General features: G+C 33.5%; 1 protein-coding gene and 1 long non-coding RNA gene across 3 annotated transcripts; both read right to left on the minus strand.

Annotated features, from left to right (window-relative positions):
* Nucleotides 1-1,422: 1,422 nt before the first annotated feature.
* Nucleotides 1,423-2,632, minus strand: LOC116107596 (thaumatin-like protein 1a). The gene is made up of 2 exons (XM_031393892.1): nucleotides 2,500-2,632; nucleotides 1,423-2,203 (listed from the first exon to the last, which is right to left on the minus strand). Exons 1-2 carry the CDS (start codon nucleotides 2,555-2,557, stop codon nucleotides 1,605-1,607), a joined length of 657 nt encoding a protein of 218 aa, XP_031249752.1. The 5' UTR covers nucleotides 2,558-2,632; the 3' UTR covers nucleotides 1,423-1,604.
* Nucleotides 2,633-12,308: 9,676 nt separating this feature from the next.
* On the minus strand, nucleotides 12,309-15,216 carry LOC116107599. Of its 2 annotated transcripts, none has more exons than XR_004124493.1 (9): nucleotides 14,996-15,216; nucleotides 14,766-14,878; nucleotides 14,477-14,556; nucleotides 14,294-14,359; nucleotides 13,947-14,112; nucleotides 13,342-13,687; nucleotides 13,107-13,259; nucleotides 12,906-13,004; nucleotides 12,309-12,741 (listed from the first exon to the last, which is right to left on the minus strand). It is a non-coding gene; the product is annotated as an uncharacterized LOC116107599 (long non-coding RNA). The 2 variants fall into 2 exon arrangements; XR_004124494.1 differs by having other exon boundaries at nucleotides 14,477-14,574.
* Nucleotides 15,217-17,626: the final 2,410 nt, after the last annotated feature.

Raw genomic sequence — 17,626 nt, forward strand, 5'->3', positions numbered from 1 at the left:
TTGCATGAATTTTGTATAATTTTTATTTAATTATATAACTAGATTGTAAAAAAAATATATATTATATTTCAAGAAATTCTTCAATAAACCAATTTCTAATTTAGAGGACTTATTCTCACTCACACAAACATTCCATAACACTTCGACTACAATCACATGCCGTAAGCATATTCATCCTTCGTGTAGACTTGAATGACAGGCATTGAAAATAGTAAAACAAAAGGAATAAATTAAGTTTTAAAAAACAATCTAAATAGTTCCAAGTCATCAACCAAGACAAAAACGCGTAAAGCGTGATATAATGTAATCTCGATATGGTCACCTTTTAGTGAAACCGTTTCTATTGGGTTTGTGACACGAGGCATTTCATAGCTCAAAGATTAATGCTCTTGCTGGCCATTTTAGTTCACATTAGATATAAATCTATTATATTTAGCCCCCACCTAATTGATTTTCACCCTTTAATTTTAAATTTATTTTTTGTCCTAACAAATTTAATTTATATCTAAATTATTGAAAATGATAATCAAATTTTTAAATTTGCTCATATTTTACTTTATATATGTGTTTTTGAATTTTAGCATTGAATCTAACATGAACTCTTAACTCTAAATTTCCATAACCTAATCTAAATTAAAATTTTACTTCCATTTTAATTTTGTGATTAATCTACCATTCAAATCCTTTACTCTTATTTTGGTTTTGTTAAAACAACATTATTATTATTATTATTATTAAAAGTATTTTCTCTTAGTGGGACTCTACTGACATCACATGCAATGCTTCCTTTGTCTTTGACTTGTCTACAAACTATTTCTATAAACATATGTGACAACCAATATAACATCTTCTCTAATTTATTTAATTTATATTAGTTGTTGTATTTATAAGTATTACCTAACATTTTTTACTACGTTTGCTTTCTTATTTTGAAAATATTCTATTCATATCCTAAAAAAAATGCATATTTATTTCTCTATTCTCAAAATCTTATCTAATAATATTCAATTTTTTAAGCTCCTATAGGTTTGTTAATTTAACTAAACACCTCCAATAAAAAAGTTTTATAAATTGATAAAAACACCCTCACCTACCCATAATTGCCAGATTTTAGCCACCACCGTCGGAATCTAGTTTCATTTCGCACGACCGGCCATAAAGTAACAACGTAGTTAGCCTCAACAGTACATGCACGCACAACCTGATCATCTTGAGGATAACTATAAGCTTCAGGACATTGGCTCTTGAAAAACGTAGCATATTCCAATGCATTCTTGCAACCAATCACATTGCCATTGGATCCTATGAGTCGTAGATTTGTCGGGCAAGCAGCGTTCAAAAGAGATTAATGACTTAACGAACAATAGATGTGTAAAGGCACTACGTTTATTAAAGAAATAACAAGAAAAGAAACTATCAATATGATTTTTTCAATCAAATAAAACAAAATATAGTTTAGCAATGAAATCTATATTTGTTCATTTGTTATTACATTTATCAAATTCTTGACAGAAAATAACTGGCACGTCCATAAGCTTCATGATTTGGACTGATTTTTATTTATATATAGTATATATCAAAGAGTCTGAGAGTCTCCCTCATCCTCATGGGCAAAAAGTAATAGCGTAGTTAGCCCCAGCAGTGCATGCACGCACAACCTGATCATCTTGAGGATAACTATAAGCTTCAGGGCACTGACTCTTGAAAAACGTAGCATTATCCAATGTATTCTTGCAACCAATCACATTCCCATCGGATCCTGTGAGTCGCAGATTTTCTGGGCAAGCTGCGTTCACATTGTTTGAGCAAGTGGCTTGTGTACATCTAGTACCAGACCCACCTTGTGGGGCAACTGAAACAGGAAGGTTAAAGCCATCAACGAGACTAAGATTGTAGTAATCTTGTCCATCGTCTGCTTGGAACGTTATCTCGACTAGGGAAGCAGGTGTGGCTCCACTTTTACCATTGCATTGGACTTGGCCTGAGCCGCAGTCTGCAGTGGCACAAGTGAAGCTGCCAGAACATCCGGTTCGAGCCCAGAAACGGCCTGCCCATTGAGCTGGAATGTCGAGGGTCTTTGTTCCTCCGGAGGCTAACTCAAACCCGGTTTCTGATAATTGAGGACGGTTAGAGTTTGCTAGAGTTGCGGGCCAAATGGTGTATGGACAATTGTTTTTGATGGAAACTGTTGCTAAGTGGGCTCCTGCATGTAAACCAATTAAAATGTGTGTCAACACATAAAATTACTTGCTATTTATATAACGGGGAAGATTTGGAAGCACGAAATTTTTAAAAAAATTATCAAAAAATTGTGATTGAATCTGAATTATGTCATTTTAAAAATACATTAAACATGTAAGTTGTCTTGAATCTCAAGCATTCAAAGTACGTAAATCTAACGCCATAAAATTTTTATCATAATTTGTGTAAAAAATATTGTATTCCCGAGCCTTCCCCTTATATAAATTAATGAAAATAAAGAGAATGAAATATATATACCTGAGACGAGGAAGGCCAAGGTAAGGCAAAATATAAGTTGAGCAGACATGACGGCCATTGCTTTGGTTTCTCTATCTCTGTCTATGAAGTTAAGTGATGTATTAAAAGAGGTATATATAGACTGATATGATACTAAAAGTCTATCCTGTTGTGGAAATCTCAGGCTCAGCATCCACCCAAGTCTTTCCACCAATAAATAAGTCTTTCCACCAATAAATAAGTCTCAGCAGCTACCCAAGTAATTGTAACGTGAATTCAGGGTTGCATCTTAATTTGAGAATAATTAATTTTTATTGAAGTCTATTGTACTACTGTAATTTCAAAAAATGATTTCGCACATATTTTTATTCTTTTTGGATAATTAATTTCATCTTAATTTGAGAATAATTAATTTCATAACTTGCTAACAGAGACTCCACCCGTCTAGTCTACGATTAATGCTATCAGAATTCTATTAAATTTTGATGGAGAACAACCAAACACCAAATTTTGATAAATTTCATTGGTTTTAATTGAAGTCAAATTAGGGCGGCCAAGAGCTTTCATTTTCTACTGTATGTCAAGTCTTTGCATTGATTGATTTTATTAAAGTAGATTTAAGACTGGTCCGATACATACAGAACTCCTAGCTTCCCAGAAGTTGCATGCATGTTGTTGGAATTTCCGGTTAACCTTCATAATTTCTTTCACACCTAATTTCAAATTAATAGAATTTAATTGTTGAAAGCGAATTTGACAAATAACAATACAAAACACATAAGACCGTTACTTATGAGTTATGAGTTGCAAGGAAATATCAATGAACCATGTTACATATGTGATGCAGGAGCATCGCGATAACTTAATTATTGACATGACCCACGAGTTGGTTAAGATCGCAGAGCAAGCTTAAAGGACTATGTTTTAATATTCTAGAATATGACACATGTACGTAGGAGAAATAAAATAGGTACATTTGTCATTAGGGTTGTTAAGATTAGGACAAGTGTAAAAATTCTGTTAGAGTTTTTATGCACCTATTTAAGGGCATTATTTACAATTTAATAGGGGCCTTTGAGAAGAAATATACATAAATTTTCGAACTAACCTTTGTGGCCACTCTTTAGAATCCTATGTGGATTCACTGTCATTAGTGGGTGTTTATCAATGAGTCCTCAGTGGGTTTATGCCGTCCTGTGTGGGTGTTTATCTTCGTTTGATCGGTTGGTTTAGTTCCGCTGAACGCATCGTTCTTAGTGGGAACGAGTTACCCCCTAGTTCTCTACATTAATATGTATTAGCCACTAGCAATTCACGAGTTATATCAATGCACATGACATGTAATCGCTTCCCGATTGATGCATGCACCAAATATTATTTGATCAATTAGGAGATATTTGTTCAATGCGATCAACCAATAAGTACGATCAATTAGTGTCGAAGTGATTAAAACTAGAAATTTGGATGGACTTGCTTAGATAGTGCCAACTAAAAGATAATTTGAGGATGACAATTTATAAAATTTGACACTGTTACTTATGATCTGTAAGGAAAATTTGACCAATCACCTAAATTAATTTTACATATAATGTTGTATTCATAAACTCTCTAATTTAGGCATTCACCAAAGAATTTCTGGATCAATTAGGAGATATTTGTGGGGTAAGATAATGATCGGCTATCAAATTATACGTAATATGAGAATGTTACATTAATCTAAAAAAAAAAAAAAAAGTGTCAAAATCCTAACTTTATGGATACCATAACAAAATAAGTAATTTTGTTTCAAAATGGTGTGATTGATTTTGAAATTTAGTTATAATATGATAATTAAAAGGTCTTAAAATCTTTAGTGGATTAGGGGCACCAGATCTTTCATTTTCTTCTGTATGTCAAAATGGTGTGATTGATTTTGAAATAGAATCACTATTATATTATAAAATTGCTTGCAATTTTCCTTTCCTTTTAAATTTGGGCCTACAAACAAACGTTGAAGGTCATTTCCATAGCTGGTGCTGGCACAATCGTAGTAATCCACTTCCTTTCCTTTGTAATCCACTTCTGGATGTAGTCTATGGGCTTGTTTCACAATCGTAGCATTGGCTAATTTTTGGGCACATCTATAAGTTGGAAAAAGAGTTTTAGCTCACACCTAATTGGTCTTCACCTCCTATTTTTAAATTAATCTTTTGTTTGGACAAATTTAACCTTAATTTAAATTACTAGAAATAATATTATAATTTCTAAATACACTCATACTTTATTTTTTGCTTTAATTTTTAATATTGAAACTTACATAAACCCTAACCCTAAATTTTCATAACCTAATTCTAAATTTTCACAATCTTTAAAATTTTTTCTTTTATTTTAAGTATTTATTTGTTTGATGAAAATATAATACTAAAACTATGAAAAATAAAACAAAATGAATTTTAATCTGAAGAAGAGAAAATAAGTTGAAATTAGGAAATTGGATAAAAGTCATTTCTATTTGTGAGATTAACAAGAACTACAAAATATAAAGCAAAAGTTCTTTATCTGATATGATATTTCTTGAAGAAGATAAAGTATCTACGATTTCTTTCATCCATCGCATGTAATCGCTAATGCTTCTTTCTTTCTGGTTGGAAGCAACAGACAAAAGATGCATTGTTTGAGCTATAGATTGACTAATACTTAATCTCTCAAATTGTTAATTAGAATAAAGAAGAAGAAGAAGATTCAGCTCCTTTACAAGTTAAGAGCAGATCAGATTGAGAAACAATAAGTCTGAAGAAGAAGTTTGTTTTCAAAAGACAGTTAAATAGTTACATTGAGTAGTATATAAACAACTGCATTCTGTAAATTTCTTTTTAACGAAAACAGTTACAAATCAGAAAGTTTGTTCTCTCTCAATTTTCTGTTTTTTCTCCATTGATCTCTAAAATTGTCACATATGTAAGCCACACTTTCTGACGATGTCTGGCATTTCAACAGAGGACCAAATACAAGTTAGTGATATTCTAGATCTTGAGGTAATTTTAATTGTTACAGTTCTACCGTGCTCATGGTTTCTGTTATGTTCTCATTCGGAGATTGATTTGATTCTCTAGAGACTGAAGGAAAACAAAAAAGCTTGGGACGAAATAGAGATGGCTATGCACATTATCTCCACTGTAACATTATTACATCCAACAGTGTGTTGCAGTGGATGCTAACGTCGATCATGTGTTAGTCTCTGTTCCACAACTAAAGCTGGAATGATCTGATTCAGAGAAAGAAGTTTATCTTGACTTTTGGTTTAACTCCATTGTGCAGTGCCTCTGTTTGCTTCTCTGTAGTCAACCGTCACAAGGAGGATGATAATGAGAATCAGATAAATTATTAATCTTGTCATTAAAAGAATCATACTGTTATTTATTTATTTATTTATTTTTTGGAAATCTGACATTTACCTGTGTAGTTTTATTTGCCGATAAATATCCTTATAATTAGCTAGTTTCCTGGTAAAATAAACCTAGTCCTTAAGATTAACTACTAAAGAGATCATCACATCATACATCACATGCTTTTACTGGTTAAGATTCATTCTAACATATATATATATATATTAATGCATTTTGAAATAATCAATCATTTGAACATAGTCCTTAAGATTAACTACTAAAGAGATCATCACATCATACATCACATGCTTTTACTGGTTGAGATTCATTCTAACATATATATATTAATGCATTTTGAAATAATCAATCATTTAAACTGTACGTACTGAGTTAGGTTATGTAATAAATATATTGATATTTCTAATTAACATGTACATATAGCATTTTAAACATTCGTCTCTAGATGTAAATCAATCCGTGTGATTGACCCCGTTTACTTATTACAAAACAAACACACATTGACAACTGCAGAACCGTAGGATCAGGTCTTCTTCTTCTTCCTTGAGCTTAGATCCTTTTAACACACTTGATTTGTATATTGAACTGGACAGTTTCTGTCTTTGATACTAACGGACCACAACGTTTTGTGCTTTCCATTACTTCCTGCAGTATTCCTTTTGAACCATAACGTAACTGTATCCTTGTACTGTTAGTTCACTAAACCGAAAGCTGGAACTACAATTTTTGCTAAGACCAGCTTCTATCTGTCTTCATCATAAGAGTAGATCTAATTAATTTGGTAAAGAAACGCGTATTCCACTCAAAACTCTAGTTTGTCGTGGAGTTTTAAACAATACATGAATATTTATGATGAATGACCACAAGGATTACTAGACCCTAGAGATTCTGTCAGAAAATCATGGAGTTTATGCATGTGGAAAACTATGATAGCCGACCTAAGCGGAACTAATCAACACAACGATCGGTCTAAATAATGGTCAAGGCCCTCCTTTTATCCCACACACACGTACACCCACGCAGCTTCTAACATCATCTAAAAGGGTTAGTGAAAATTAAACAATAACATAAATGGAGAGCATAAATATAAATGAAGAACATGTACAAAAATGAAGAACAAGAATATAAAGGAAAACATAAATATTAAACATGTTAAAGAACATAAATTAAAATATATATGAGATCTTTTGCTATCTATAACATTTTCAGAGTATTACATCACCCTTGAGGTTGAAGAAAACTTAGAAATATGAAATAAACATGGAAGAAGTATTGTAAAGATGTGTAGAGAAAATGTGGAAGTGTAGAGAAAATATGGAAATGAAGAGTGAGATAAATAAACAAAAGTGTTTTCAAAGTTTACAACCAAGTTCCTCCTCCTCCCGAGAAGGGAAAAACCTTTATTTATAAATACAAGGGAGATAAGCACTCATAAATAAGGCATTAATTACAAGGCTAATTTTTTTTTTTTTTAATTAAATAGCCTACAATTGTTGACAAAACAAAAGCTTACAATACTTGACTTTTTACAATGGCTGCGGGAGATATTACAATGAAAAGGCAAATTACCATTTAGTCCATTCCTGTTTTACATAAAGGACACCACCATTTATTTTAAGACACGCAGATATTTAATCGTCTGACAAGTTGGTAACGTGCCACGAGTCTTTATCCTGGAAGTCGAGACAACCCATTGATTGAATCCAGTCAGTAGAGATTTGTCGGGGAGATGTATCTGGATAAGTATCCGAAGAAATATCTGGAATCTGAGATATTGGCGTGGAAGATGTACTTGGTGCATGCACGTATTGTTGTCGCCTGGATTTATGGAGATAGTAATCACGAGACTGCTAAAGCTCTTCTTCTTGCACAGTATCTGGCTATGAGTCCGGGTACCACCATTCTGGATAAGATGAATTGTCATCGGATTGAGCATTGATGGAACGTATGCATGTCTGTTTGGCGTGGAGCAATTTCTCAGTGTAGTCTGGAGGAAAGAGTTCCCACGGAGCATCATCGTGAAAGGATGGCCATATTGCATCTGGAATGATCTGATTTTTTTCAAAAAGGATTTTTTGAATTGATCTAGTATCAACAGGATAATCAAACATATTATGGACAAGGTCATATGGATAAGACCGATGAAAGGTGACTTGATGCTGAGAAAAATATAGGCCATCAGATCTGATAGAGTGATGTCGGTGAAAAAATATTATAGACCATGCCATTTTGGTAGACATAGGACCTTTGTATCGAGTAAGTTGGTGAGCAAACACAGATTTCCATTTGTCGAGGGTTTTGAACCATCGGAGAAAAGTCATCAAAGAGCGTAATTCAGGGGTTGAGGTTGACTGGTATTGGGAAATTATTTTCAACATATGCAGTCAACAGAGGACCAAATACAAGTTAGTGATATTCTAGATCTTGAGGTAATTTTAATTGTTACAGTTCTACCGTGCTCAGGTTTCTGTTATGTTCTCATTCGGAGATTGATTTGATTCTAGAGACTAAGGAAACAAAAAAGCTGGGACGAAATAGAGATGGCTATGCACATTATCTCCACTGTACATTATTACATCCAACAGTGTGTTGCAGTGGATGCTAACGTCGTCATGTGTTAGTCTCTGTTCCACAACTAAAAGCTGGAATGATCTGATTCAGAGAAAGAAGTTATTGTTTGAGCTATAGATTGACTAATACTTAATCTCTCAAATTGTTAATCGGAATAAAGAAGAAGAAGAAGATTCAGCTCCTTTACAAGTTAAGAGCAGATCAGATTGAGAAACAATAAGTCTAAAGAAGAAGTTTGTTTTCAAAAGACAGTTAAATAGTTACATTGAGCAGTATATAAACAACTGCGTTCTGTAAATTTCTTTTTTAACGAAAACAGTTACAAATCAGAAAGTTTGTTCTCTCTCAATTTTCTGTTTTTTCTCCATTGATCTCTAAAATTGTCAGATATGTAAGCCTCACTTTTTGACAATGTCTGGCATTTCAAGAAAACAATTAAATTCAAGAAAAGCGACTGAAAGTCAACTACATCACTTTTATTATGAACACGGTGATGCAGAATAGTGAAATCTTCTCTAAATTTCATGGAATGACCAGAGAAATTTCTCAAATTTGTAGAAAAAAATATATAATGAACTCATAGAAAGCGCATGCATATAAATTCTTGTTGAAGGTAGAAAAAGAACCAAATTAAGTGCTAGCAATGGCAACGATCTTTTCAAAGTTTCTTACTGAAATGGATGTGACAAGAAGCTTAGTCATTCCAACCAATTTCATGGGTTTAATAGATTTTGAGAAAGGCCGTGTAATGGATATGCATGTTCACGATGACGCAGGTGGGCTGTGGATGTTTCGCTGCTCAGTTCAACAGAATGGCATTGTAGGAGATGTACTTTGTGTGGATTGGATTGAGTTTGTTCAGCATAAGAATGTTAAAGTTGAGGATAAGGTCATTTTTGTTATGGAAGATGAAGCCATGGGAGGAAGGATGAAGATTGAAGTGAAGAGAAAAATCAGATTATTTGGTCAGGATATATGGGCTGATGTTAAGTAATTGTTATTAATTAAGGAATCTTGTATCTCAGGAGTTCCTTAATTCAATTATCAAGTAACTAGTTTCCTCCCCTTAATTTAAAAGAGATTGAGCAAATCATAAATAAAGTTTGTTATTTTCATTAATTTTGTCAAAATTCTTTTATTTATTGTTATTAATTTAGAAAATACCTAAGTGATTTGGGTTTGCACATATTTAAACATATCCTAATTGATCTAAGAAAATCAGAAAAATACCCTAATTGATTACTGGCCTCTAGCCAAGCCAAGAGTTCAATTAAAATTATGTCTGAGAAAGCGACCCTAAATGATATATTTAAATTAATTAATCTGTACACTGACTCAAGTCAGGCCTAAATTGACCAAGCACATTCGGAGAAATAGTATTGGAGCAGGAAATAGATTAAAAGTATTAATTCTACCCTTGATCAAGCATTTGGTATTTAATAGAAGTTTAATCAAACACTATTTGAGAAAAGGGACAATACTACATTTACAACTCAATCTTAAAACCCTAGCGTGGTAACTCGTAATTGGCCAGCTTACAAATGGGTTCTGTCTATCTAATTACGAATTGATCAATTGTGAGATACTACTTCAGGGTTGTAAAAGAAAGTTTGTAAAATTGGATTGTAAGTCAATCTTTATTGCCTAAGAAAAAGACTTGTCATCAAAGTTAAAATATTTCACTTACCTTCCTTGACTTGTTATAATGACGAAGCTATTTTCAGTGAATCTCTTTATTTATGCTTCATAATGCGTTAGTTACATAATTTCATGATTCTGAAGAAAGAATTGAGCTAATGTAACATTTTTACATCAAACAGTGTGTTGTAGTGGATGCTAACGTCGAGCATGAGTTGGTCTCTGCTCTACAAGTGTCCATCTTCCCGAAGGTTATATTCACTAAAGCTGGAAAGATCTGTTACCGAGAAAGAAGTTAATTTCCTTATTAAAGAAGTCTCTAGTTTTTTAGGGGTCGACATAATGCTAATTATGATCTAAACTTCTATTTTGTTGATTGTTTAGCAGTTTGATCTGCAGATGAATTGTAAAAAATGATGGCTTTCTTTTACTATGGAGCTGCCAACCTGTTTGAATGGTGTTGAAAATAGCCAAGAAATGATCCAATCTGTTATCATCAACAATCCAACAGAACTAAAAGTATAAGAACTGTTCGCGATGAGGTTCATATGGCATCCTTTGTATGAAAAATAAAATATGATGTGTGTTGGTGAACTTAATTTTCCACCCTGCAGCTAGATCACCTGCAAAACAAAGAAAAATAAATATGATGGTTGAACTATACCTTCTACCATCCACAAAAGTACAAGTTCATTCTCCTTGAACTCGTAATCTTTAGGAAAAATTGCGCAATAGGCGAACACTCTTTTTAGATTCGAAAGAAGATAATGATAACTTAGCCTTATGTGTGAGAATGTGATCACTTTCATTAGATGTACTCCATATATTGCTGTTTATTTTTTTTTTTCCTAGGTATCACATAGCTTAGAGTGTAGAAGACCACCGAAGTCTTGCTGCTAGAGGTAGGCCTCTGCACCTTTCAACAACTCCCTTACAATCAATTCATGAGCGTCAGCAATTGAACCATCACCGAATGCATGCTCTTGAAACAATTGCCAACAGTGATCACCAGATATGTGCTTAAAGATAAGTAACAGAGGATCTTATTGCAGATGCAACATTTTCAAGGCGTGTTGTGATGACATGGTGCTTCTATACCCATGAAGGGAGACTTGAGGATTTCCCATTTGGCATATTCGTCATTCGAGACATCATCTAAGACCATTACATCTTTTCTGATTTACTGTCTCCCACATTTAAGTTGCACTTCATTTAATTATTGGGATAGAGGATGAGAATCTATGACTCAAGAAGTGCCTCGCAATTGTCAGAACATCAAGTTTGAACACAGACCCGCTTTTTTCTCAAACTTCAAATCTTCTAGCACCGTATGTGTTGTATATTTTCCAAGCAATCGTTACGTGCTGATCCCTCCCATGCCGACGATGGCTATCACTTGGTTGAGCACTTTTCACCATGTCAAGTAGTTTTGGCTTCATCTTCAACTCTGCCATACAACTGTTCAGGTAGGATGCTGAAGTTTTCTATGATCTTTGCGGTGCAGCGACGTTACTTGATGTCCCCCAGAACCCACTTGCATTTCATGTTCAGCTGTCTTTCTAGCTGCAGTTTGTTCCAAACGGCTAGTGATGTCTTCGATCTTGGACCCCATTTGGACATTGAACGAGGGACTATGGAAACAAGCAGGGAGGCAGCTTATTCCCTTGCTAGAGCTAGCCTGGTGTTCTGCCTTCAGTTTGCATCACGAAGCTTGGTAGGCAAACTCATCCAATAAGTCCTCCACATCATAAGCCCAGTGTTGAAGATTGTCAAGCCACTCTTTAATGCTTTCATCTGTCAGTTTCTTGTCTTCTGCATTGTGAAGAAGAGACACTATATGTTACAAAGCAGAGGAGACACTCCGTTTTTAAGATTTTATCGTGTAAACTCTATAAAAACTGACAATATATATAATTTAACAACATGTTTTATTTGTTGTAATTTCTGAAAAAGTTCCTAAAGAAACGTAAAATTTTGTTGGATGGTGTAAAACTTCAACAGATAAAGCAAAATTACAGAGAAATTTTGAGACAAAATGTGGACATTTTCAACAAGTATTTTTGTTCTTAATGATTACTTTGTTCCTTGTTGCACTCAGATGATGCCAATCTTATAATATTCAATTTCAAATGAGAACAACTATTAGATTCAAGACAATCACACACTTTAGAATTTAATTGGGTCTATAAGATATGAAAAATAAAATAGACAATCACACACACATAAGAACACCAAATTTATGTGGTTCAACAAATCATGCCTACATCCATGAGATATAAGTCAAATGACTAAAATAGGGAATAAAAGTACAAGTCTAATATACTCATGTTAAAGCCTAAACCCAAATCCAAAACCCTCATACACTTGTCTCTCATATTTCATTTAACACTCCCGCTTTTTGCACACAAATACCAAAAGATATCACTTTCTTCTATAGTCTCTGTCTCCTAACAAATTTATTTTCATTGGAAGAAGAAACTATCTCAACTCAGGTGGCTACATTGCTGCCCTGTCACTGCAATTTTTCAAGCTTCAGATTCCTCTTATCATCACAATAAGTTCATGGTGCCATAGAGACTGAATGGAGCCCCTAAGTCTGTGAAGCAACGATCTAGAGGTTAGTAACCCTCTTCATATTTTCTTCAAATCTCGAGTCATCTTGGCTAAATCACTTGCAAAACAAAGAAAGATTCATGATATTGACAGCTGAAAAAATATGCAAAACAGTTAATACAATAGCTACCTTTCAATGCAAGTATATCAACTACTGCACTGCCAAATAACAAATTTCTTAAGTGAAGACTAGAAGTGTGTGGGTAAATCATGTATTTTTACCTTAACCAGTTTCTCCAAGAGACTTCTTGCTATCTATCCTCCCTTAAATGGACATGGTGTATTTTGGACTGGTCTTCACTTTTTCTTTCTTGCACCAAGCTATTAATTAACAAGGGTCAAATTAACATCATTATTGGTACCGCAACCAGGCAAACCAGCAACAAAAAATGCAACTCGAGAAGATTTCTAGTAAGAAATTACTTAGGGGACAGGCATCGATAAGACATTCTGTAAGGAGTTGAGATGATCATATCTTGCAAACCTTCTCTGGCAACAGATTCAAACAGAGAACATCTTCTGACCTCCAGAAGTTCAAGAGATGTAATATTGGAGATTTTTGCACTTTTTAATATCCTGCAGAAATGATATGACTATGTTATCAATACAGAGATCTGAAAATCTACAAGATTTCTCATCCAATCTGGAAACGTCTTACCAACATAGGAACTGATTAGCAGCTCAACTCTTTTTTTGGTAATAGCCAGTGCAAGCCACATATACTTCAACTCTTTCACCCAAGGTGATGCATCACTCTATTAAAGCTGTGTTGATTTCATCACTCAAATCCTAGGATTCACCTTGAACATTAATAAATACGATTAAGTAGACGTGCTCTCACAGACAAAAAAGACAGTCTTGTTGAGAAAAGGTAAGCATAAGTCTACTTAACAAGAGAAAGAATATCTAACGTGTTTTCAACTAATGAACATCAAATATTTCAGCCAGTTCTTCTATAGGATATGTAAAGGTCCATTGCTTGATTTTGCTCTCACCATATCTTCCTATAAAAAGGAATAGGACAACCAAAATTAACGTAACTTATGAAGGTAATGAAGCAAGCAATGAAGGAAATATTTGGTAAAAGAGTTAAATATGGCCATATATCATTTTACCGTTTTCGCTTTAGCCAGATTCTAAACCAATTTATTCCAACAAAATTGTTTTAGCACTTCATTCTCTTGCTATACATTAACCAAATATAAGCAAGGTCTTTTCTCAAGCATAGAGAGTTTTAAAATAAAAGAAAATCATAACTATTACCTTTTTTACATGGACTTGGGTCATGGTGCTCGCCATGCCTCTTTTTAAAAACAGCACCTTCATCTTACCGAAGAGAGTTACTTTTAGTACAGAGGAGTGCCTTAAGAATTAAGCCAAATTTGGGCTTATAAGGGCTACTTCATCTTCAAATCTCCACGTTGTGATCCTAAAATCATTAAAACCAAGGTTTAGTGGTCATGCTTTTCATTATTTGCGGAAGAGAAAATAGAGTGATTCCATAGCTGAGATAAGCCGCACAAATTTCAAAACAAAAATAAAATCTGCCTTCTCAAAACAAAAAGAATCAACAATAATGAATAAATATACATATAAGCATTTAAGTTCACCTCATTTAGTTAACAAAAGCCGCGATCAGGACAGCCAATCCTTGTTTTAGCATGACATTTGATAGACTGCGTACGTAAAGCAAGGATAAGGTACAGAATGTGTGGTTAGACGTGCGAAACAGAAATTATTTCAAATCATCATTTGTTAAAAGTTTAGATATAAAAAGTGTCAAATATGCTTACATGAAATTGGAGACGGAAAATTTAAGTCTTCCCAATCGTAGTCTACTCTCATTCGCCCTCAATCAAAACAAAGTGATCATCTGAAATGAAATTCATATCTAGCAACCATATAATATAAAGGAACTTTAGCAGATATATGCATCAATTATTGAAAATATTGGCATTTGAATTGTATTGATGAGGGTTGCCTTATCACAAAATTTTCATATTGCCATCAAAATTGTAGAATAACAAAACTATGTTATGATAATAATCTTTAAAACACTTTAGATGTTAGAAATTAGCATACCTAGATTGGAATGAGACAGTTCTCTGATTGATATTCTTCAATTTGAGAGCCAAAATAGTTCCAAGTTTTGCCACTGTACAAAGTACCACTGTGATTGTCTCGTTGACGATTATCTGGCAAATTAAAATAGGAGCAACTTATTAATACTTGAAATTAAGGCAGAGGATAAAACAATCATATGTTAATATAAAAAAAATTAGTAATACTGGAGCTATAAGTAAATCACAAACCTTGATTATCTGACTGCATGCTTTGAATTCAATTAATTAAGCTCAGTTCTTCCTACTCTGAATCGCTTCTTTCTTCCTCCTTTGAGTTGAAGATGAATTTGAAATCCATTTCAACTTTAGGGATGTGAGCTATCTTTGAGCAATACTTCCCTTTACCTCTTCTCCACTGTTTTTTTAGCAATAGACAATAGTGAATATGTAATTCCAGAAGTGAGGGTGGCGGGCTTGGCAAGGATTTGAGCTTTGGGCATTTCCAAATCATCAAGATTTGAAGAGAAGTGGGGCTTCCCAGGCACGCAATCAGTGGTGGATCCACGAATTTCACTCGGGGGTAAAAAATAAAAAAAAAATTTAAAACCAATCATATTCATACTTTTTTTTTTTTCATTATGATGAGCTTCAACAAACAGTTACAAAATAAAAATAAATATCTTCAAAAAATATAATTTTTGTAAAAATAAAACAATTTTTCTACAATTGTTCTCGACGCGTTTTCATATTCTGAAAACGTTGAATAATTATCTTATCATCAATTGTATCAAATACATCTTTCTCAATATAGGTGACCAAACAATTATTCATCCATTGATTTCCCATTCGATTGTGTAACCAACTTTATACAAGATTCATTGCAGAAAAAATCATTTCAACGATCACAGTTGCAACTAGTAAAACCAATGCAAGTTTCACAAGCTTATACACCAACGGATACAAAATGTCTTTTTTTAAACTGAACTAAAATCTTAATCAAATCACCAATTCCTTCTAACTCAGCAAAATTCATTATAAGAACACTTGTCAATAACATAAGTCCTAACATGGTTCTCAAGTACCATCAACTCAGTGCAGAAAAATCTGTTGGATAAAATTGGGCAAAACGGATCAACTTATGCTTGTCAAAAGCAGAGAATAAAATACTTGGATCTAAACATGTCATACAAAAAAGCAGCTCAGTACTAACCTTAGTGAAATGAGTGTTAAGTTCTTAAAGTTGCATATCTATCACTATATAAAACAATTCAACTCGATAGTGATTCAAATTTTTCATGTGCTCAACTCTTCGTCGTGGCCGCCTTCGAATTGCAAACATATCATCCATATTCAAAATGGCAATATCATGTTTTTGGCAAAATAAAGAAATTTCACTCAATAAAGATTTTCATCCTTCATCTCTCAACAATTGTAACCATTGTTTTGGAGACTTTGACTAGGGCCATAGCATTTATAATGTCTTGATCTTTTCTCTTCAATGCTTGTGACAACTCATTAGTAATTGCCAATATACTTTTCATCATATGCAAACTAAATGCAAAATCAAAGGAATAGATTACATCTAATAGATTTAGGGGTGAAATCGAATCAAGTCGAGTATTTGGTAAATTGAACTCAACTCGATCTCTATAGTACCGAGTTCGAGTTCGAGTTTAAGCCTGATCGAACCTGAGAAATCAAGTTCAAATTCGAACTCAGTACTTGAAATTGGAAATCGAGTTCAAATTCAAGTTCGTATAATCAAGCTTTTTTCAAGTTTTTAGTCGAGTTTTATTCAAGTTTTAATCAAGTTCAAGTTCGAATTTGATTTCAAGCTCATCTAACAGGGGTGGATTTGCAAATTTTATAACTTTTAAATTACGTATGACCCCTATTACTTTAAAAACTGTCAACTTAACCATCGAGCTTGGAGATACTCGCAAATATATTGAGTCGAGTTTTACTTGATTAACTACTCGAACTCGACTCGACTAATGCGGAGTCAAGTTCAAGCCAACATCAAGTATAGTTTGAGTGGCTTGCGAGTGGCTCGACTTGATTTTCACCCCTAAATAGATTATATGCTTCACCTCTTTGTTCAGGATTTAAACAATTACGTTCAAACCTAACAACTCTTATTCCTTTCATTTTCACTCCCAATAAAATTTTTAAAAACTAATAGATCCCCTTGCATAAAAATAAAAATAACAAAGAATATGTAATAAATATATTAGAATTAAAAACGGGGTTTTACAGAAACAAAATCCAAACTTACCGTGAGGGTTGGCTATTCCGTTCTCAAAATCTCAAAGATTTATAAGGATAAAATTTAAATAAATATAAAGAGAAATAGAAAATCTGAAATTTTTAAAAAACTGAGTGGGGGCCGTGGTCCCCACTCGTCATTCATTAAATCCGCCCCTGCATGCAATTGATTTGAGATTTGGGCATTCCCAAATCCTGAACTTTTCAAGGGAGTTGTGGCTTCCCAAATCTGGAATTGATTTGATCTGTGGGCAACGCTCTATCGAGAAGCTTTTAAGTGATACAAGGCTTCCTAGGTCTAGAATTGACTCAAGATTTGGTGAATCCCAAATACTCAATTTTCCTATGGTTTATAGAAGGTTTTAGTACCAGTGATGGAAAGGCCGAACGACTTACGCATACCCAAGGTTTGCTGAAACGACAAGTTGATACCCAAAAGGTTTTGAAACGACAAATAGGTACCTTCAGTCATGTTCTGTTAGTGATTTTCGTTTGATAATAGTGAAAAGACTAAAATACCCTTGAAAGTTTAAAATTTTAGTTTTTTATAAATTTAAAAATTTCTAAAAAACCCCGTAGGTTTGCTAATTTGACTAAATACCCCAATATATAAAA

Source organism: Pistacia vera, unplaced genomic scaffold (assembly GCF_008641045.1).
Source record: "Pistacia vera cultivar Batoury unplaced genomic scaffold, PisVer_v2 Contig541, whole genome shotgun sequence".
NCBI lineage: Eukaryota > Viridiplantae > Streptophyta > Magnoliopsida > Sapindales > Anacardiaceae > Pistacia > Pistacia vera.

Excerpts from the sequence above, each read along its gene's own strand:
- LOC116107596 (XM_031393892.1), bottom strand. The coding sequence starts at position 2,557 with ATGGCCGTCATGTCTGCTCAACTTATATTTTGCCTTACCTTGGCCTTC. Across the intron at positions 2,204-2,499 it reads CTTGGCCTTCCTCGTCTCAG|GAGCCCACTTAGCAACAGTT; the intron begins GTATATATATTT and ends GTTTACATGCAG.